This window comes from Sorex araneus, chromosome 3, assembly GCF_027595985.1.
Source record: "Sorex araneus isolate mSorAra2 chromosome 3, mSorAra2.pri, whole genome shotgun sequence".
Lineage (NCBI taxonomy): Eukaryota > Metazoa > Chordata > Mammalia > Eulipotyphla > Soricidae > Sorex > Sorex araneus.
The window spans coordinates 35,709,549-35,731,876 of record NC_073304.1 but is presented as its reverse complement, the minus strand read 5'-3'; the positions used below and the strand labels follow the sequence as shown (position 1 = coordinate 35,731,876).

Sequence of the window (22,328 nt, the reverse complement as noted above, 5' to 3'; positions counted from 1 at the left end):
TTGCATTTTGCTATAGTAACTTACTACACACAAAATAGTTACTGATAGCTAATGTCAACTGCTTTGAAGCAGCATTTCCTAAGTCATCTAGTGTGGCACAGAATAATTGTGTAAAGCACAATGGATTCTTCTAGGTCATGAAGACAAATATCAGTTTGTGATTCCCTGTATGAAGACACCAAGTATGAGATTGTTTAATTATGTCAGTTTTCAAAAAGTACAACCACATAAACACAGAAGCACAAGAAACATTTACAAAGTTCACGCTCAGGATTTAAAGAATTAATTATAATGAAAATACCATAGAGCTACATTTAATTTGAAATAAAGATATCTACAAAGTACTCAATAAAACCTCTTCACATGGTCTATTTATATTTCCATTAATATAAAAAAAATTGACACTAAGGATCTGAGTTACATCATCAAGAATTATCTATGGAAATAAACATTAATAGAATATTTTCCAGACTATCTTTTCCCATGATTATTTCTTTCAGTTTTAAGTGAAGCCTTTTTAACATTAAGATTATGAAAGAACATAATTACATATTATGTCCAGCCTAGTTATTGCCCTATACTTTGATACGATCTATATCAAATAAAGGAAAATAATACTTCTTTGATTGCTTTTGTCCTTTTTCATATGTGCAAACAATATGTTTTGGGGAAGTTTTAATAATACTAAAATTGGCAAGGTTTTATTCCCGTTAATGCCAAAAAACTAATACCCTCCTTGGTGAAGGCAAGATAAACAATATGATTAAAATATAGTAAAAAAGAAATTCTAGCAATACTATTTCTACATGATTAAAAAAAAGTTTTGTTAATTAATTACTGAGTATCACATAAATATATGATTGTTTCAAGACAAACTAAAATTTAAATATTGGATGCAAATAGATTTAGCTAAAGAATAATACAGTTTTCTTTATATAATTGATTTTTATCAGTAATATGAAGAATTTAATATAACTTTAATACAAATCCTCACAACACCCCTGTGAGGTAGGGACTGCTTATATCCACTTTATATATGTCAGAAATTCAGAACAAGAAATAATAACCCAAATAAACCAGAAAATTTTGGTTTCTTATAAGGCAGACTGCATTTATCAGATGCTGAGTTCTGACATTATGCTAATAAGGACAAATACTGAACAATGCCTACTTTTTCAAGAAAATAACTCTAGGATTCTAGAAAGGGAAAAATCTATGCTGTTCTAAGACAAAAACATCTGCTTAGTATTTTTCAGATACACTGATTAAGGTGCACATAGGATTTCCAGTTTTAAGAATTTTGGGGGACTAGAGCGATAGCACAGCAGGTAGGATGTTTGCCTTGCATGTAGCCAAGCTGGGTTCGATTCCCAGCATCCCATATGGTCCCCCAAGCACCGCCAGGAGTAATTCCTGAGTGCATGAGCCAGGAGTAACCCCTGTGCATTGCCGGGTGTGACCCAAAAAGAAAAAAAAAAATTTCGATAATCATTATGCAAGCCTTATATGGCTAAGGTTACAGCTCCATTTTGCAGATCAAGTAGTCACTGGAACAGAAGGATATTTTTTATACAAAGTTGATTTTCTTAGGATCATGTTTCTTAAAATTATAGCGAGAGCATAATTTTAGTCATTTAATAACTATTTTAAAAATATGCCTATTGAATGCATTAAAAAAAAGAAAAACTGGGTCCAGTTTCTGTACCACTAATCACTGGATCTTAAACCCTAGCTTTTGAGATTTTAAAGTATAAAACAGAGGGCTGGAGCGATAGCACAGTGGGTATGGTGTTTGCCTTGCACGAGGCTGACCCGGGTTTGATTCCCAGCATCCCCTGTGGTCCCCCAAGCACCATCAGGAATAATTCCTGATTGCAAAGCCAGGAGTAACTCCTGCGCATTGCCGGATGTGAGCCAAAAAGAACAAATAAATAAATAAATAATATATATATATAAAACAGAGCGGGGCCGAAGCAACAGTAGAGCAGGAAAGGCACCTGCCTTGCACACGGCCAACCCAGGTTCAATCCTCGGCTAAGGAAAAAGAAGACTTGTTTTAAATCCTAAAATTAAAAGCAACTATAAAAGAACAAACATAAAAATTAACTATTATTTTCTGCACAACCAACAGGCAGAGACATATTTCTGCTTTAAATTTAGTACTATCAGGATCGATCACAAGCAAACTCTTAACATTTTTCCAGATTCTGCCCTAGTTTGCTGCCCTATCCTACAATTTATAGTCATCCCTTTAGCTACATACTTCCTGTGTCAAGGACTAAAGACTGAGCAAGCAGGAAATAATTATACAAGACAAAATTAAGATTCCCACCCCCTACCATGTGCAGTATCAGGGATCAAGTTGAGGGCCTCACACAGGCAAGGCATGTACTCTCAGGGAGTCAAGTCCCTTGTACAGAAAAAAGTCATCTTAGAATAAAATATTGCTCAAAGGAGGATAGGAAATATATCCTAAATATCCCAAAATACATGGAAGTATGCTATATGTGTTCATGCGATCAGATAGAATCTTGGAGGGCACTGAGTTGAATAAAATTTTTTGGTGGAGGAGGGGTTTAGGCCACACCTGGAGGTGTTCAGGCTTACTCCTGGCTCTGCACCCAGGGATCACTCCTGGCAGGGCTCGGGGGACCATACAGGGTACCAAGAATCAAACCTGGGTCAGCCACATGCAAGAAAAGTACCTGCTGTACTATCATTCCAGCCTTAAGCTCAATAATCTCTTAAATTATTTAAATTTAAAAAAAAGAACTTGAGATCATACCCAGCAACACTCAGGGGCCCTTTCTGCAGTGGTGGGGCAGGGAGGCAGGAGGATGACACTGGTTGCTTCGAGATACAGCCTTTTAGGGCACCTCTCTAAACTTATTTAAAATTAGAGTAACTTCTGCCTCCAAAGAGCAATACAACGTTTTTTAACTACTCCAAATACAAGATTTTTGCTCTCAGCACATATCAAGCTTGGCGCTGGGCAAAGAAACTCAACTACCCTAGGCAGTGCCCATTTTTTTATTATTCAGCTCTCAAGAAAAAAATGACCACTCTATAATTCACCTACATTCAGTTTACCCATAGAAAATCATTATGTCCTTTAATGATTAGATCACTCTTTTGAGTTCCTTCCTGGCTAAACTCCAATGCTAAGGAGAAACACTATGCTTTTAGGAAATGTCCTTAGAAGAAAGTTCAGGAGCTTTTGTACGCAGTTGAATTCTAAGCTTCAAAAACCAAATTTATATTTGCGAGGCTAAGACTTCAAAGGGTGACATACAAAAAAAGATAAAGTAGTTTGGAATCTTTCCCTTTTGTTATACTTGCTATCTAGTATTTGAAATTTAAACATTCCAGAAACAATCTGGATCTACCCTTTGTGCTGGCTTGATGAGCTATTTCCCAGTTACACAGAGCAGGAGAATCTATCATTTGGTGCATGGATTTTGCTTATTTTGAAGCTTTAGCTTTGTAAGTGAGTAATGTTTATTCACAGAGGAAATGTTATCAAGGATATTTTTTTGAAGCAAACAGATTTTATTTGGAGGGTTTTTGGAGTGAAGGAGGAAGAGAAAAGTGGGAGAGAATGGAGAGTAAGAGAGACAGAGTAACGCGCTCAAAATAGAATGCAGGCTTCTCCAAGGGCAGAGAGAGCCCCTACACACATCCCAGAATTAGATAGGAAAGCATAAACGTACACATCTCAAGAGCGGAGATGAGGGTGACACATGTGCTCATGCACCACATGTGCTCGGCCACACAGGCGCAAGCAGCACATGGGCTCGGGCAGCATATGCAACAAGGATTTTAAAGGTAGTTAGATGACACTAATGAAGCTGGCTAGTTTTGTGAACTGGACAAAAATAAAACCTGTGGTTCTAGAAAATTACTTTTCCAACTAATTACTAGAAAATGAATACCAACTTGGGGCTGGCACACAGCTGATGTGGGTTTGATCCCCAGCATCCCCTGAGTATGACCAGGTGTTAGTTACCCCCCAAAAAACAAAGCAAATAACATCACCTGAAGAGGCCAGAAAATTCTGACACTGAGGGCAGAAAAATAATTTTTGTTTAACATTTCCTTCTTAAAACTCACATAAATCTCGGGGCTGGAGTGATAGCACAGCGAGTCGGGCATTTGCCTTGCACTCGGCCGACCCGGATTCAATTCCCAGCATCCCATATGGTCCCCTGAGCACCACCAGGAGTAATTCCTAAGTGCAAAGCCAGGAGTAACCACTGTGCATCACCAGGTGTGACCCAAAAAGCAAAAAAAAAAAAAAAAAAGTAAAAACTCATGTAAATCTAGTCATAAAAATCTCAAATTTCTCATAGGTTTTTAAGAACACTTGACTCTGTTCTGATATGCTTATTTTCGTGTATGTATCTTATTGGTTCTCTTCAAGATTTTTCTGAGTCTAAGGAAGATGACTCAACAGCTGGAATGCATGCTGGCAGGGAGGGGCCCAGGAGTGCTTTCAGGCACAACGTAGTTTCCCAAGCATTGCCATAAGTGGTCCTGGCAGCTCCCAGCTTTACTCTTCTTTCTTTTGGAGGGGTGTGTGTGGTGTGTGTGTGGGGTGCAGGAATGCAAAATAGTGCACAGGAGGCCCAGGGGTACCACTGGTGATTCTCAGTCAACCAAGCCAGCAGTTCAATGCAAGTGCTGGATGACACGGTTGTGTGGTGCTGAGCACTACCTGGGTTGCCCTGAGGGTGCTCAATCAAGGCCTTTAGAACCACACCAGCACTATTTGGAGACATCCAGAGCTGTACCCATGAAGGGGAATGTGGTCTGGGTATTAAACAAGGGTCAATCACATCCAAGTCATGATTTTTTTTTTTTTTATTGATTCACCGTGAGATATTGTTACAAGCTTTCATGTCTGAGTTACAAGGCATGATTCTTAACCCTGGTCTATCTCTTGAGCCTATCCCTTTCTCTCTTTTAACCAAAATATATTTTACTAAAAATGCAGTATACTCAATGTTAAAAAATGGTAAAAGCCAAGAAAGGTATTATAGAATTAGTAAGTAAAATTGCAAGGGCTGGAGAGATAGTATAGCGATTAAGGCTCTTGCCTTGCACATGGCTGACCAGGGTTCGATCCCCTGCAACCCATATGGTCCCCCATGAAAAGTCAAGAGTAATTCCTGAGTGCAGAGCCAGGAGTAACCCCTAAGCATCCCTGGGTGTGGCCCCCAAACAAAACAAAATCAAAAAAAGTAATTTTAAGACTATTCATGATTTGGTATGGCTAGGTTTGAAAACAAACTTTTTTATGGACTATAACATAGTCATGCATTAAAATAACTATAATGGAAGCTTTTTAAAAATAATACTCGAAGAGATTTAATTCATGTGAAACAAGAGCCAAAAGTGATAGTTTAGAATATTTCTTTGAAAAAAAAGAAAAAGAAAAGATTTCATTTCCAGAGCTGTAGAGATAGCTCAATGGACTGAGTGCATGCTTTGCATGTGAGAGCTCAGGGTTTGATCCCTAGCACTGCATAATTCCCCAGGCACTGCCAGGAGTAATCCCTCAGAACATAGCCTGGAACAGGCCCTGAGTACTGCCAAGTATGGTGCGACCCCTGCTCTCCCACCCAATTTCTAAAATTTGCTTCCTATTTAAGTTTTACTGATTGTAAAACCTGGAAAAATTTAAACATTTTATAAATATTTAATATAAAGTTCCAGGTGTCTACTTAATTTCAGATTTCTATTTGCGAAAAGTTCACGGCCCTAATTGAAAGCTACATTTTAACAGTCATGTATTAATATCACTTACAATAAACAGATCAAATATATACATCCTTAGAATTATACACAGGGTTTGAGACATAGCTCAAAGGATTAGCATACATGCTGCACATGATGGAGGCCCAGATTTGACCCCCAGTACTGCATGGTTCCACAGCACCACTGGGAGTGATTCCCAGCATCAGGCTGGAGTAGATCCTGAGTACCACTGAGGAGCCTGAAAAACAAGGAGAAAACCCTACAGAATGGAAAATGGCAAAGGAAAATGTCAAAGTAATTGAGGAAGAAAAGAATTTAGAAATTTTTTTAAGTGCTTGTTTTTTTTCCCCAGAATTGATATACAAATTCTTAAGAAACTACTACTCAACTAAGATTGTGTCCACATTTTCTTGTGTGAGCTCTGTCTCTAAGGCACAAGAGGAGTCTAACTGTTCTTGTGACAACCGAGAACTTTTCAGGGAGACATCAGACCAACTGTCACAATATGGCTGAAATCTCGGAGCTAATGCATTACCAAACCTTTGGTATCGGTTGTACCTGTAAGATTTACCTTTGTGTGTATACATGTGTTCCAGCAATTGGCTCTTTCGGAGAAATTTATGACCACAGATGGTACAGCTGATTTTTCTTTTCCTTGAAAAAGAAAAATTACAGTTTAATTCTACTGGCTCAGTATCTTTGGAGATCAAAGACACTTGACTGATCTGCAAAGGCTCTGTGATACCCCGGTTTGGGTGGTCAGGTTGCTGTTCATTCTCCTTGACAATGAAGGAACTGAGCCTGTGGCACTCCGGGGCCTCGTTATTTTCAGTAAGAGGGTGCACTTCACCAAGGTCATTACTTTCCAGAATGGAGGCAGGGACTCCAAATGGGAGGGATCCAGACACATGGGTATGAAGATGTTGCCTTAGGTTACTACGGGAATCAAAACGCTCTCCACAGTAATGGCAGAGGTGTATTTTGATGCTACTTTCAGTGGCACCTGTCACCTCTGACGAAGGTGAAGTATGGCTCTGGGAGATCACTGATTCTGGCTCAGATCTCTCCTGCTTGATGGACACTGGGGACTTCTTATGTTCCTCCAATGCCTGGGTGGCAGCGTGGGCCCTCTGCTGCTCTGCAGTGCCATCATCCAGCCCAATTGCCAGAGAAAGCTGCAGCTGTGGGTGTTCGCCCTGGACAGCAGCTCTGTTTCCAGTGTTAGTTGCAGGAGGGTCTTTGACTTCGAGCCCTTGTTTGACAGCTGTTTTTTGGGTTGTTGAGATCTGAATGCCATACAGATTTGAGGACTGCACGGTCTCTGGTGAGAACACCTGATTCATTTCAGTTGCAATATGAGAAAGGTAGTCCGCGTGAAGAAATCGAATCCCTTCTTCCAAACGACTATGATCCACAATCTGTTTTGGTCCTTTCCCCGTGTACATAATATGCAACAAATAGCTGAATATGTCAGGTTGGATGTCAGTTGGTTGTATTTTTATGCATTCGCTGTTAAAAACAAAAAGCAGATCCACACAAGATGAAAACAACCTAGTTGGTCTTTTAGTTAATATTAGGTCTTCGGCTAAAGCAAGTTCTTCCTAAGAAGCTCAAACTTAAGCAATCTAAATTGATGAAATAGAGCAATAAAAGTTCCAACTTTCATTTTATGGTGGTTTTATGGTCCAGCAACAAGTCTTCATGCATTCAGCCTACTACCTAAAGAAACAGTGCTAGGGTGATAGCTCAAAGGGCTAGTGCACATGCTTGGCATGCTGGAGGCCTGTGTTTAATTCCCCACACAATCCCACAAGCACTACCTGGGCGTGGGCCCCAAAACCAAGCTGGCAGTGGTCACACCTGAGAACTGCCAGATGTCACCCCAAAAAGCAAAAGAAAAAAAATGTCATGAAACAGAAACTATGTTTAGTTCAATATTTGTTATTTTGGTTTTGGGCCATAACCGACAGTGCTCAGGGTTTACTTCTGGCTCTATATTCAAGGATCACTCCTGAAAATGCTTGGGAGACCAGATGGGGTACTGGATATTGAACCTGGGTCAGCCACTTGCACAGCAAGTGCTCTACCTGTTATACTATTTCTCCAGCCCCTAGTTATTTAATGACTCCTAGATAATATATACTATATTAGATGTGAGGAGGTAAAAAAAAAAAATGAATAAAATAGGTATCCTGTTCTTCTGACCGGGATGGGGATGTGGACCAACTTGGCAATGCTCTGGGTTACCTTTGGCTCTGTGCTTAGCAATCACTCCTGACAATGCTTGAACCGGGGGTCTGATAGCATGCAAGACAAGCACCTTAACCCTGTACATATTCTCCAGCACTCATGTCCCGTCCTTACAGAACTTTATAGCCTACCACTAAGCATAAAATCAGGAGAACTAAAAACAAGTTACTCAAACAGATCTATATTACAATTATACTAGCATTTACATTAGCTAGTAGAAACACCAGTATATATCAACAAATAAACTGATTTCTTAAATGTGGCATATATATTTAATAGAATATATACATAAATATATGTAATGGAATATTACTCAACCATAACATGACATTATGACTCATACTACAGCATGGATAAGGTTTGAAAACATTATGCCATGATATTTTGTCCTGGACTTACTCCCCTCCACCCAGAAGTCTGAAGATAAGTCAAGGTTTAATTCCTGGTACCACATGGACTCCCAAGCACCACTAGAAGTGACCATTGAGCATAGAGCCAGAAGTAGTCCCCAAGTTTTACCAGGTGTGGCCCTTAAACCAAACATACACACCAAAAAAAAAAAAAAACTATCCAACTAATGAATAGATATAATTTTGATTTTTGTTTTGGAGCCATACTGGTGGCGCTCATGGCCTACTCCTGGCTCAATGCTCAGAAGACCATGTGATGTAAGGATCTGAATCTTGGGATCCTGCAAACAGAGCATGTGCTCCAGCCCTTTGAGCTAGCACCCTAGCCCTTAAGTATAAATTTAAAATGCTTCCCAATAACCTAAGTCCAATTTTCATGTAAATCTAGAATTCAGATAACAGTAATAGCTATGTATCCAAAAATTAGGAATTACCAAGCAAAACAGAAGTAGGATAACCTAGTTACCGAGTAGGATAACCTAGTTACCGAGAACCAGGAAATCAGTCAATGAATTCACAAAGTTTGCTTGGAGCAAAGTAGCTTGGAGCTACCTGAGAATGCTCTAGGTGTCAGTATGCTGGCAATCTTTATCTTTAGTCTAGTTATCTGGGAAATCCCCGTTGAGTTTCACTTTCAGCTCTGACCTACCCACTTCCACTTCCATCAACATTTTTTTTTAACTACAGCACAGAGCTCTGTTAACTGAGACATTTTACTTGCACTGGTCTGTCACCTGGTATCTCCTGCATTTAGTTTAACACAGTGCCTGGTACACACAGACCCTTTGAAGATGAAATTAACTTACAGTTCTAGAATGAGACTGATAAGAAGGCAGTGTTTCTATCTACTTTCTACACTGACACTTACATCAGACAGGAAGTTGGCATGCAGAAAAGGCTACACATAACCTCCTTTCTCCTTGTGACATACATACTAATCATTCTGATCTACTCCTGCTTGTTTTCTGAATGTACCAGCCTAGTTCACATCTGCATGCTTTCATGATTTTCACCCTCTGCCTATAATGTATGTTCTCATATTTCTCTTCAACTGAAAAACTCCCTCTGATCCTTCAAGATCCAGCGCCTCTGTAATTCCAACTTTCTCAAAACAGGGAAATTGATATTCCAATCTACCTTGAACAACACCTCCCTTATGTACTGATGGCACTGATTATTACTAATAGTAACCTGTTAGTATACTATTCCAACCTATTCCGTTTCAGGAAGAAACTGAAACCCCCAAAGAGCAACCATATTGCAATTATTTCTTTACATGTACCAAATTCCATTAGGCTACTGATTTGTCTTTTTGATTTTTTGGGGCCATACCTAGTAGTGCTCTAGGGTTACTCTGTGTACAGTGCTCTGGATATAAAGCCCTGGTGGTGCTTGGGGGACCATTTGGTATTGGGATAGAACTTAGGGCTCCTACATATATAAGATATCTCTCTGGATCTAATCTATTAACTTCTTGAGTGTAAAAGATACAGCTTACCTTTTACTACAGCTCAGCACAATACCTGACATGATATTTGAATGAAAGAATAATTAGCAGGGACTCAACAATGGTACAGTGGGTAGGAAAGCTGCCTTGCACACTGCTGACCAGGTTCAATCCTACCACCCTGCATGGTCCCCTGAGCCCTTCCTAGAGTAATCCCTGAGCGAAAACAAGGAGCAAGCCCTGAGCAACATTGGGTGTGTGGCTCAATACCCCTACTTCCCCCCCCAAAATTAGCTAATGTTATATAAATAGAGTTTCAAAGTGTGTGTGTGTGTACTTGAGCTACACCTAGCAGAGCTCAAAGCTTAATCTTTTTTTTTCTTTGCTTTTTGGGTCACACCCGGCAATGCTCAGGGGTTACTCCTGGTTCTGAACTCAGGAATTACTCATGGCAGTGCTCAGGGGACCATATGGGATGCCGGGGATTGAACCCAGATTGGCCACGTGCAAGGCAAATGCCCGACCTGCTGTGCTATCGCTCCGGCCCCTCAGGGCTTACTCTTGGTTCTGAGCTCAGGGATCACTTCTGGTGGTCTCAAACAAAAAGTGCTATGAACAAAAAACTAGATGAGCCATGTGCAAGGCAAGCACCCTGCCTTGTACTATCTCTCAGGTTCCTAAAGTTACTCTTGTATTTGCTTGTTTCTGACTCTGGTTCTACCTGGCTCAGATCACATACTACATTGTGCACAGGCGTTGCTTCCAAGGGTGGTAAGGGAATCAACTGGAGCCAGAGAGCAAACCACTCTCCTGCATCAACATGAACATAAGCTCTTTTGAACTATCTTACCAGTCCCTAAAGTTACTTATTACCAAGAGTTCAGAATCTAAATATGTTTTCCACACTCTCTCTAAATACCTATATTGTTAGGGTAACCTAAATTTTAAAAGCAATTCAGGGCTGGGGAGATGGTTCAGAGGGCTGGTGTCCATTCTTTGCATGCAGGAATTAAAGAATTCTTACAGATGCACATCCTTACCTTGTTTGATGAATAAATATCATCTTGAAATAGTTAGAAAAAGCAGCAAGCACTGCTCTGTGGGCTTTAAAGTAAACATCTCCAATAGCAACCGTGCAATCACACAGAAAACCAAATTCTCGTTGCATGTTCAACTGCTGCAGAAGGACAAGGCTATGGCTAGCTGTGTCCATTATGGCTCTGAGAGGGAAAAAAAAATACATAGTTCTTTTTAATTCTAGTTCCTACAGATCTAGAGTATAAGGATATTTAAAGCTAAACAAAATTATTCAATGTTTTCAATCTTGCTTGTTTCATCTCAAATCTTACATTAATCCCCATCTTCATTATAACAAACACTATTAATTCTACTCAAACCCTGAAATGTGACTTTTTCCTTTAATAAGATAACTTGGTACAAGTGACTCAGGAACAAAAAGAACCCTCTGTCCTTTTTTATCTATGCCACAAAAGTTTCTAGTCCTGCTTTCTCACTAGAAAATAGGAATGAGACTGATTTCCCTGTTTAAGAGTTAGATGAGACATATAAAAACCACCTTGTTATTGAAACTGCTATTCCACCATTGGTTATAAACGTTAGTAACATAACTATGTGCCCCGACTGCTCCTTAAGAACCATCCGTGTGCTTAGGGAACAACAGCCTATCATACATGTGAGAACTTAACAGGAGTCCTGAAAATAGCTGATGAGTCTCATTCCTTGATTTATAAGAGTTAGGGGCCCCATAAAAAAGAATCTAATCCTGATCATAACTGGATTCAGTCACAGATAAACACAGAGGTTCCTGAAGGAAGGAGAAAGCAGGATGGGACCACAGGTAAAGTCATACACAAGGGAGAACATGCAGAGGAAATCAGTGGAGAAGTCAAAGGTAAGCATCAAGGATACTCGATCTATGGACCCAGGCAAGTAGAAGGCGATACCTCACCTTCTCCATCCCAACTGTACAGAGCCTTGAGGCTTTACAGAAGATGGTGGTCAGGTTATAATGATAATCATTGGGGGTGGGGGGTGCTGGGAGAATCTACGCTGAAAGTGAAGATACTGAAAAGAGGGTATAAGTTTCTTCTCTAGCCAAAGAGACCAAGGTCCATGTAAATAAATGATGAGAGTATGGGGTTAGCCATCAGGAAACTGGCAGCAGCTAGGGAAGCAGACAGTTGAATGAGTGATACTAAAAATAGCAGACACTTCACTTTGCACTCATTTCATTTTCAGTATAACCTTATAAGAAAGGGAATGTATTTAATGTGCCTTACAGATAAAGGAACTCAATTATAAAGATTTAATTTACCCAGGTTCACACTGCTAGAGGATTCAAATCCTGGGTCCCAAAACCTAAATGTCATCCCAACCTATCCCTCAAATGGAACATGACCACAGACTGGAAGAGCCAAGGGAAAAGCTGTTTTGTTTCTCAAGACATCAGGAACTTTTGGAAAGAGGAATCAGGGAGAAACCAGATTTTCTGCTGCTTAAACACAGTGATGAAGTGACTCCTGGATCTGTGTTTGGGATATCTCTCAAGCATATTCTGGGAACCATGTGATACTAGGGATCAAACCAGGGTCAGATGCAAGCAAGGCAAGCATCTATAGTTTCTGTACTTTCTCTTAAGTTTCAAAGGCAAGTTTTTTGTTTTTCTTTTTGGAGTGAGTAGGGTGACATTGATCTGAGTCAGGGATCGCTCCTGGCCAGGCTTGGGAGACTATATGTGGTGCCGGGGATCAAATCCTGGTCAGCTGTGTGCAAGCAAAGTGCCTTACTCACTATACTATCTCTCCAGCCCTATACTTATATTTTGAAGAGAAATTTAATTTTAAAAAAATGACAATGTACAGTACAGAAAAATTACATAGATACTGCAATCAAAAAGATTACAAGCTAGGGGCTGGAGCAATAGTACAGTGGGTAGGGTGTTTGCCTTGCACGCGGCCATCCCGGGTTTGATTCCCAGCATCTCATATGGTTCCACTGAGCACCGCCAGGAGTAACCCCTGTGCACTGCTGAGTGTGACCCAAAAAATGGGGAAAAAAAAAAGATTACAGGCAATCAGGAAATAAAACCAAAACAGCAATTACAATTGGAAATAAAGGAATAAGTGCTAAGTGCCTAAGAGCAGTTCAGATCACATGCTGTGAAGCAGAGTAAAATAATAGGTGATCCAATGCAAAATATGCCATTTTAGTGATTTAGAAGAAAAGAAGGTGAACACAGCACCCAGGAACAAAAAAACAGAATGAGTAAATGAACAGATATCAGTGTGTGTTAATATACATACTGATATGTATATTTGTTTTCTTCAGGAGAACAAAAGAATTTGCTTTGTCATAGGAAAACTAAAAGCAAAGAACAGAACAAGTGATGGGATCAATTAACAGGAGGGGTCAATAAAACTATAAAGAACTGTGATGGTACTTGAAATGGAGAACTTAATATTAAGATGTTTTCAGTGGGTGGGAACACAATATACTAGTTATAAAGCTTGGATTCTGGAGCAAGACAATTGGATTATAATTTTAACACTGCTGTTGGAATGCTTAACTCTCTAAGTCTCAATTTCACTTATAAAATGTGGATAATTACAGTATTTACCTCACAGGCTGTTACACAGATTTAGTACAATAATGCCCATAAGCATTTAGAAATTGTAGAACTCAGAGTTCAACAAATACTAGTCATCATTGTCATCACCATCATCATATTCATCATCTTCATCATCAGGCATTGAATTGAGACTATTCTAGTAACAACACACAAAGAAGATTAGCAAGGCGGGGCTACAGCTGTAGTATAGCAGGTAGGCGTTTTTGCCTTGCATGCGGCCAGCACCCCCCACCCCCACAGGGTTGGATTCCCAGCTTCCCATATGGTCCCCTGAGCATCACCAGGAGTAATTCCTGAGTGCAGAGCCAGGAATAACCCCTGAGCATTGCAGGGTGTGACCCCAAAAGAAAAATAAATAAAAATAAGTAAATTAAAATTTAAAAAGAAGATTAGCAAAGGAAAGGGAAAGAGAAAGACAGACCAAAAAGGAGTCAATATCCCTATCCAAGTAATGGCAGTAGACTAAAGAAAGGAATACAAGACACATCAGATGTAGAACTCACATGAACTGGCAACTGGATATGGCCAATTAGATTTCAGGTCAAAGGTGAGCCTAAGAATTCCAGTTTTACAGACTGACTACCATTTGCTAGGCACTGACAGAAAGGGAGGATTCCAGAACACCAGAGAAAAGATGCACAGACTTGAAGTCTTGAGATGGTTTAAAGGGCAGGAGTGTCTGCCTTGCAATCTGCAGGCCCAAGTTCAAATTCAATCCCTTATACTTCATGGCCCACTGAGCACCAAGCTGGGAGTAGCCCTGATCACTGCCACATGTAGTCTAATGTCCCCCCTGCAAAAAACAAAACAAAAAAAAGAACTGGCTTCGTGAAAGAATCTTCATCTTCAATACAGTGAGCTCAAGGTACTTATTCTCAGCAAAAATATTTCCTTAATGGGCAATAACATAGTGAGCAAATGAGCAAATAACACAGTGAGTAGGTCATTTGCCTTACATGTGGCCAACCAGGGTTCAATCCCTGGCATCACATATGGTTGCCAGAGCCCCACCAAGAGTGATCCCTGAGTGCAGAGCCAGGAGTAAGCCCTGAGCACCACTGGTATGATTTAAAAAAAAAAAAAAGAAGGAAAGAAAAAAAGAAATATTACCTATCAGTGGATGGGTGTTCATTGTATGAAAGACTGACGCTCTAGCAGAGCAAGAGTGGAAAGAGAGAAAGGTCCTCTGACATTACCAGGCTGAAGTCACCAGGTATGGGTAGGATGAGAGTGAAATAAAAGCAGCTAAGAACGCATCTTTAAGAAACAAAAAAGGGCCTGGAAAGATAGTGCAGTGGGTAGGGCATCTGTCTTGGCAGGGCTTGGGGGATCTTATTGGGTGCTGGATACCAAACCTGAGTCATTCAGATGCAAGGCAAGTGCCTGACCAACTGTTAACGTCTCTCCTATCCCCAAGGTGGAGTTGGGGGGATTCACCCAGTGTTGGTAAGAGGCTTGATGTTGGTGGGTGTGGTTGCTCCTGCAGGTACCTGGGGAGTCATGAGGCTACAGGGATGGAACCTGAGACTGCTACGTGCATTGCTGAATATCTCTCCAATCCTGTATGTACTCTTTCAGATGGCACTTATACACAAACTTAGCAGTCAGTCCACAAGCTAAGAAGTTTAGATCTTGAAAAAAAAACCCTAGAGTCACCCAAACACTTCCTGGAGTGACTCAAAAAATAAGCAAAAAGAAACTTAGGAAAATATCCCTGACACTAATATGTCACTGTCATCCCGTTGCTCATCGATTTGCTCGAGCGGGCACCAGTAACATCTCTCAATGTGAGACTTGTTGTTACTGTTTTTGGCATATCCAATACGCCACGGGGAGCTTGCCAGGCTCTGCCGTGCGGGCGGGATACTCTCGGCAGCTTGCTGGGCTCTCGGAGAGGGACAGAGGAATCGAACATGGGTCGGCCATGTGAAAGGCTAACACCCAATCGCTGTGCTATAGCTCAGTCTGACACTAATATAGAGCGTTGAAATGGTTAACTCTGCCTTATATTAATTTGTTTGTTACATCAGAGGATGTAATTTTTACTAATCTATATTTAAGTTTACTTACTTTTTTAATTCAATTTTATTTTTTTAAGAACACACCCAGCTGTGCTCAGAGTTTATTCCTGGGTCTATGCTCTGGCTCAGGACTTATTCCTGGTGGACCCAAGGGATCACAGGGATTCTGGGGATCAAAACAGGGTCGGCAGTGTGCAAGGAAAGCACCCTATCCTCTGTACTATCATTCTGGCCCAGACTTTTAATTTAAGCCCATTTAGCGAATTATTTCAGGTAAAATATTTTCAATCTTTTTTTAGTTCTTGTGCTCAGGGATTACTCCAGATTCTGAAATCAGGGATCACTCCTAGCGGTGTGATTCAAAGGGGACTATTTGAGGTGCCGGAGATCAAATTCAGGATGGCCACAAGCAAAGCAAGTGCCCTACCCACAGTACTATCACTCCAGGCCCTCATTCTTTTCTCACATCTTTCAGTTTTTATTTCTCTGCTCATATTGATTCCTGGTTCATGCACATTCCAACCCTGTTATTCTACATCTCTGAACAGTTACAACTGTTGCTTTAAATCTTCCCTTAATTCTAATCACTGGGTCATCTTGAGGGCAATACCATTAAGCTGATGGCTTCCTGATTTTCTGTGTCCTTTCATTGTTTCACTTTTTTTGTTTGTTTTGTTTTGTTTGGGGGCACATCTGGTGATGCTCAGGATCATTCCTTGGTAGTGTTCTGGTACCATATGGGGATCAAATCTTGGGCTTTCTATATGTAAAGTATGAGCTCCAGGCTACTGAGCTATCTCTCTGGCCTTTTGGTAGAAATTTTATACTGTTATATAGAACAATAAGAAGTAAAAGAAAAATGTACAAGTGTTACTTCTTTTGAGAGGGGGTGGGGTTAGAACCATACCCCAGCTATGCTCAGGGAACTATATATAATGTCAGGGAAAAAAACCCAGGTCAGCCACATGGAAGACAAACACCTTGCATGATATAAGCATATATACTATTTCTCCAATCTCCCAAGTGTTACTTATGTCTTATCTGTTACCATAGTGATATTTCTAATAATAGGCTCAGCAATATTTATGTTCATAAAAGCCTTTATTTGCTAGATTGCAGTAACTTTGGGTTAGCAAAAACTAAAAGTTTTTTTTTGGAGGGGTCACACCCGGTGATGCTCAGGGGTTACTCCTGGCACTGCACTCAGGAATTAGTCCTGGTGGTGCTTAGGGGCCATATGGGATGCTGCGATTCGAACCTGGGTTGGCCATGTGCAAGGCAAATGCCCTACCCACTGTGCTATCGCTCCAGCCCCCCAAAACTAGAAGTTTTAAGAGAGAAATTTAAAAAAACGATTATAACATTGTGTAGGGGCTGGAGAGATAATAGAGCAGGTAAGACTTGCATGCGGTTGACCCAGGTTCAATTCTCAGCACCCATATGGTTCCCAGAGCCCACCAGGAGCTCAGAGTCAGGACTAAGTGCTGAGCATTTCTGGGTGTTGCCCCGAAACAAAACAAAAACAAAACAACCCAAAACACTGTGTAGAAAACATATTTTCTCTTGGTTTCTAACACTCCTATCATTAAGAATGAAAAGTTGGCAAAGAAACGTGTACAGCTTTTTAAAGATAGTTATTCATAGCCACAAATACAAAGGTAAAAGCAGAAATACTCAAAGTGCCACAAGAGAAAATATTTTAGTGATTTTAGCTTTCAAATGTATTTATACAAGATACCAGAAGTGTAACATCTTATAATCTAAAGAAACAATATTTGCAGAAATAATTTTTATCCAAGAATGGGCTCTTGTGCAGAGTATTTTGTGAAATCTTCCATGAAGTTGTTGTGATGGGTGAGTCCTACCTACTCCAGATGAACCCAAACAGAACTGAAGGGGTAAAACACTGATCCTGTTACTCTGGCTTCACAGGTGATCCTAACCAGATGTCTTATTTAAGAACCACTAAATAGGGGCTGGAGCAATAGTACAGCGGGTAGGGCGTTTGCCTTGCATGCAGCCGACCTGGGTTCGATTCTCAGCATCCCACATGGTCCCCAGGCACCACCAGGAGTAATTCCTGAGTGCAGAGCCAGAAGTAACCCCTGTGCATCGCCGGGTGTGGCCCCCCCCCAAAAAAAAAGAAAGAACAACTGAATAGAAGAAATCAAGAATGTTTCACACTCTAACTTAGAAAGAAAAAGAAGCTCAATTACATTAAATAAAAAAGCCAACACGTGTAATTCTCACTGTAACTTTAAAAGCAACCAGATTTAAAAACAAATATCCTTGGGCCTGGAGTGATAGTACAGTGGGTATAAGCATTTACTTTGCATGTGGCCAACCCAGGTTCCATTCCCAGCATCCCATATGTGGTCCCCCAAGCACCATCAGGAGTAATTTCTGAGTGCAGAGCCCGGAGTAACCCCTGAGCATCACCAGGGGTAGCCCCAAAACAAAAAGCAAAACAAAACAAAAAACACACTTTCAAAGTAGGTGGATGGGCATTGAGGACAGAGAAGAGACATAATCATTTCCCCATTTCTTCTTTTAAAGTAATTAGGACAATGATACATTTTTCATACTCCATTACAACAATTTTCAGAGTATTTGAAAATTACTAGGGTTGTGACTCAATGACAAAGCACAGACCTTACCTCTGTGAGGCCCCAGGTTTGACTCCAGTACGAAGGGTGTGTGTGATCACTAGGCACCACAAAAGGATGTGGAAATCTAAATTTGGAATACTTAGCTTGAGGTAAGGTTTTCAATAATTCTAGGATCTGCTAATGAAAATCACTAAGTATGTTAAAGACAGGAATAAGAAATAAATGTAGGGGCTGGAGCGATAGCACAGCGGGTAGGGCGTTTGCCTTGCACGCGGCCGACCCGGGTTCGATTCCCAGCATCCCATATGGTCCCCTGAGCACCGCCAGGAGTAATTCCTGAGTGCAGAGCCAGGAGTAACCCCTGTGCATCGCCAGTGTGACCCAAAAAGCAAAAAAAAAAAAAAAAAAAAAAAGAAATAAATGTAGTAGATGACACAGGAAGAACAGTTATGCTCTAGAAACCTTTACCAAACAGGGAAGCATTTGGTTGGGGCCTTCTGTTCGATGGTAGACAGAGGCAGCCCACTAGAACTCTAACCCCCATAGAAACGAGTGGGAAGCCTGATAAAGCCACAGTAATACCAGGCAAACAAGACCGTTACCACCAGTGGAGTGCAAATTGCTGGTGTACCCTTAAAAAAAAAAAAAGTAAAGTAAAATGAAAGAAAAGCAAAACCCTGTGAAGGAAAGGAAAACATTCTTTTTAAACCCACACACACAAGAAAAACTGTGTTTCTGGAAAAAGAAAATAAGATACTTGAAAGGATAGGAGAAAGCTGGAAAATGACAATGCTAGTACAGACCTAGAATACTGAAATGCACTACAGACAAGAGTGATGCTAACTTCTGAATATAGGTGAACCAATACTTCCTTTGACAGAACTGTCCAGAAACATGTCAAGAAAACCCTTGTTTAAAGTGCCTAAAATTTTTCAAAAGTCTTCAAATTGATTTGTAACCAGGGAAGTGAATGTTTTTAAGTTAAAAAATAAGTGACATAACAAAATTAACTCCCCCCCTCAAAAAAATGTTTAAAAAATCCTGCTAGCCAAGAAAAAGCAGAAGTGCAAATGAATTAAAAATATTCTCAAACTGTTCACTTCAAACACTTTGTTCTCCTCTTCCTCCCCTCTCCCTTAGGGAAATTAAAGTAACAACATCTTTCCTAGTAAGACTAGCAAATACCATTTTAGTTATTATCAAGAGGTATTACTATGACTAAATCAACTATAAGGAAGGTTTTGTACTTAGTGCTTTACGTACTTTCTCTTTTAATCCTGTGACTGTATTTGTCATTTTAATTTTACAGATGAGGAAAACCCAAGCATAGGACATTCAATGAGCAAATAACATAAGGAGAAAATAAAAACAAGGCTGACTCCATGTACTGGTAACTATAAACTGGAGCGATTTTTCTTAGTAACCTCTCAAAAAATTGAAATGCACATTACGTTATTTGCAATAAAGCAGAAGGCGCAGGAAGTGGTAGAGCAGTACTTCCTAACTTAACGAGATAAGAGCACCTGCGCTGTTTAAAAAAAAAAACAACAACAAAACAAGAAATAAAATCTGCAATAATAGAACCCCAACCCCCAACACTTTCTGGCTCTGTTATTACTAACATGAACAGGTTTTTCTTTAACAAGATGGTCAGAGCAGCACCTACGCACCACAGTACATAAATCACTTTGGTTCAGTGGCAGGGAGGGCATTATGCAACACTTCCCAGCACAGCTCTCACCAGGATATTTTACAGGCAAGGCACTTCGGCCCCTCCTCCCCAGCTAGACAGCCTGGCTCCTTCGAATTCCCCTCAGGAGATAGGGTGGAAGCTCATAGCTCTACTTTCTAAGGCAGAGAGGGCAGCTGAAAGTCCTGCTCGGCCTCTCTGGGCAACCACAGGCGCCAATAAATCAGCCACAAGGCGATTCTCTCATCCCTTTCCTGGCTGCAAGTGGTAGCAAGATATAAAGCAAAAAAGCAGGCTTGACTTGGGAGATAAGTGATCTAGCCTTGAGTTCTACTGCAAATAACTACTTCAGCCAAGTCAGGTAAATCTCTAAACTTGTCTCCTCCATAAAATGGAGCCAATGTAACCTCCTTTTCAGTAAGAAGTCGAAATTCATCTTCAAAAGCAGCTAGTCATGGCAGGTACTCAAATAGAGACCCAAACCAGCCATCTCCTCTCCAGATAAGCAAAAAGATACAGCAAGTCAAGTGCAGTCCCTCCCTCCTCTCCTGCTGACCACCCCATGATGGTCCTAAGCCATCTGATTACCTTTCAACCATCAAACTAATCCAGTACACATCCTGGGCCATTAGTGCTTTGCTCCTATTTAGGAGCCGATGCCTGACAACGGAGGAAAAGCTCTTCTTCAGTGAAAACACTCAAATTGTGGGCTGGAGCGCAATGGTTAGAGCGCTTAGAGCGTGTGTGAGGCCCTGGGTTGGAATACCAGCAAACTCTTGGGATCCCCGCCCACCCATCCCCCTTCCCCAAATATATTTTGCTGTGTAAGATTGTAATGGCTTAAAGGCTTAAGCAACCAATGTTGCAAACAGGTCTTGAGCACACAAGATCACCGGCAAGTCTATTCCACCTACAAATAGTACCAAGCTCATTCCTTAAAATATCAGCGGCATCTCACACCGGCCAAGCCTGGTTTCTCAACAGCTTGGGTCGAGCCAAAAATCGTCACCTCTGGCGGCCAGTCTCTCCCAAGAGTGGGTCAAACTGGCGGTGGAGGTCCTGTAGGGAGAACTCCACGACTGAGCCCCTGGCGCCTGGGTCACCCAAGGTCCGTCAGACCACCTCCCGCTACTCTCTTGGGGCCTGGTGAGAGGCACTGGTGAGAGGCACGACCTGGGTTTTCCCGAAGGCGCTCTCGGCTCGAAAACGCTGCGATCACAAAAGTGTAACTTTATAACGTGACAAATGATCCTGTGAGCATCAACAACGGTACCAGAAAGGCGGACGCCTCCCGAGACAAGCAGGTCGACCCCAGGGGGAATCCCTTGGGCGGGAAACCAGCCTCGGTCCCGCCAGCGGCTGTCACAGTTGAGGGACAGCGCTTGGGGATCGGCTCCCCGGCTCCCAGTAACGAGTGCTCGGGCGGGCAGTGATCCGTGGCACACGCTTTTTAATAAAAAAAAAGAAGAAGAAGAAGAAGAAAAAGAAAAGAAAAAGACCGGGGCAGGCTTTACAGGAGATGAATGGCACCTGAAGGAGGGAAGACAATAAGGGGAGGAGATGCCTACCCGAGAGGCGGGTCGATCACAAACAGGGCCAGGCTGAGCAGAGGGAAGGCGGTGGCCGCAGCCACCCGCAGCAGCGCCTGGAGACCAGCCCACTTGCCCCGAGGGGGAGGTGCGTCCGCGCGCCGGAGCTCCGCGGGCCCGTGCGGGCTTCCTGCCTGGGGTCGCACCCGGGCGGGCTCCCGCGCGCCGGCCCGGCCTTCGTCAGGTCCGGGCAGCTGCCTCATGCGGGCAGCGAAAAGTGGCTCTGGAGGGGAGGGCGGGGGTGGGGCGGGGCGGGGGTGAGATCCTCGACCCCGCGCTCACTCGCGGTGGCCGTTTTCCTCCTGGGCCCTGATTGACATCTGCAACGGACCGAAAACACCCCTTATCCCGGCTACTTGCATCTGGTTCCGCGACCGCCGCAGCTGCAGGCCGCCGCCCCGGGCGGCTCGCGGCGGGAGGGCCCTGAGCCCGGAGCAGCCCACAGGGGTTGGGCCGCGTCGCTTACCCAGACGCCGCCGCGGCGGCCCGCCGGATCCTCCGTGCGGGAGGGGCGGCTCCCGCGCCGTGTACGTCACGCGGCGGCGCCGGCTCACGCACCCCGTGGCCCGCTCTCGCGCGGCTTCTCGCGCCGACCAGCCCGCGAGGGCTCACGTGACTGCGTGCCCTGCTAGCCCGCGAGCGAGGGGCGCGAGGGCCGCGGTGTGCGTGCGTGCGTACGTGCGCGCGCGCCCGCCTGCCCGCCCGCCCGCGGCCCGCTCCTGTGGCGGGGCGGGGGTCAGCCCGCTCCCTGGCGCCTCGGCCGCGGTCTCTAGTCGTGACTCTGTAGGCGGAAGCGTGGGAGCCCAGCCGGGGCGTCACGGGCGCCCCCCCTACAACCGCGTGACCCCGGGACTTTCCCCCAGGGTGTGCAAAAGCACCGGGCCCCGGCTCAGTTCAGGCGGGGTT

The 22,328-nt window shown here is 42.5% G+C and overlaps 1 protein-coding gene across 7 annotated transcripts; it reads right to left on the bottom strand.

Annotated features, from left to right (window-relative positions):
• Positions 1-267: 267 nt before the first annotated feature.
• ZBTB25 (zinc finger and BTB domain containing 25) lies at positions 268-21,981 on the bottom strand. Of its 7 annotated transcripts, XM_055129814.1 has the most exons (5): positions 21,402-21,640; positions 10,905-11,084; positions 6,503-7,266; positions 6,329-6,411; positions 5,824-5,995 (listed from the first exon to the last, which is right to left on the bottom strand). In XM_055129814.1, exons 1-5 carry the CDS (start codon positions 21,623-21,625, stop codon positions 5,960-5,962), a joined length of 1,287 nt encoding a protein of 428 aa, XP_054985789.1. In that variant the 5' UTR covers positions 21,626-21,640; the 3' UTR covers positions 5,824-5,959. The 7 variants fall into 7 exon arrangements, with proteins under 7 accessions (XP_054985785.1, XP_054985789.1, XP_004612418.2 ...); XM_055129810.1 differs by having other exon boundaries at positions 268-5,995; positions 6,329-7,266; positions 21,402-21,639; XM_055129813.1 differs by lacking the exon at positions 5,824-5,995 and having other exon boundaries at positions 6,151-6,411.
• Between the last annotated feature and the right edge of the window lie 347 nt (positions 21,982-22,328).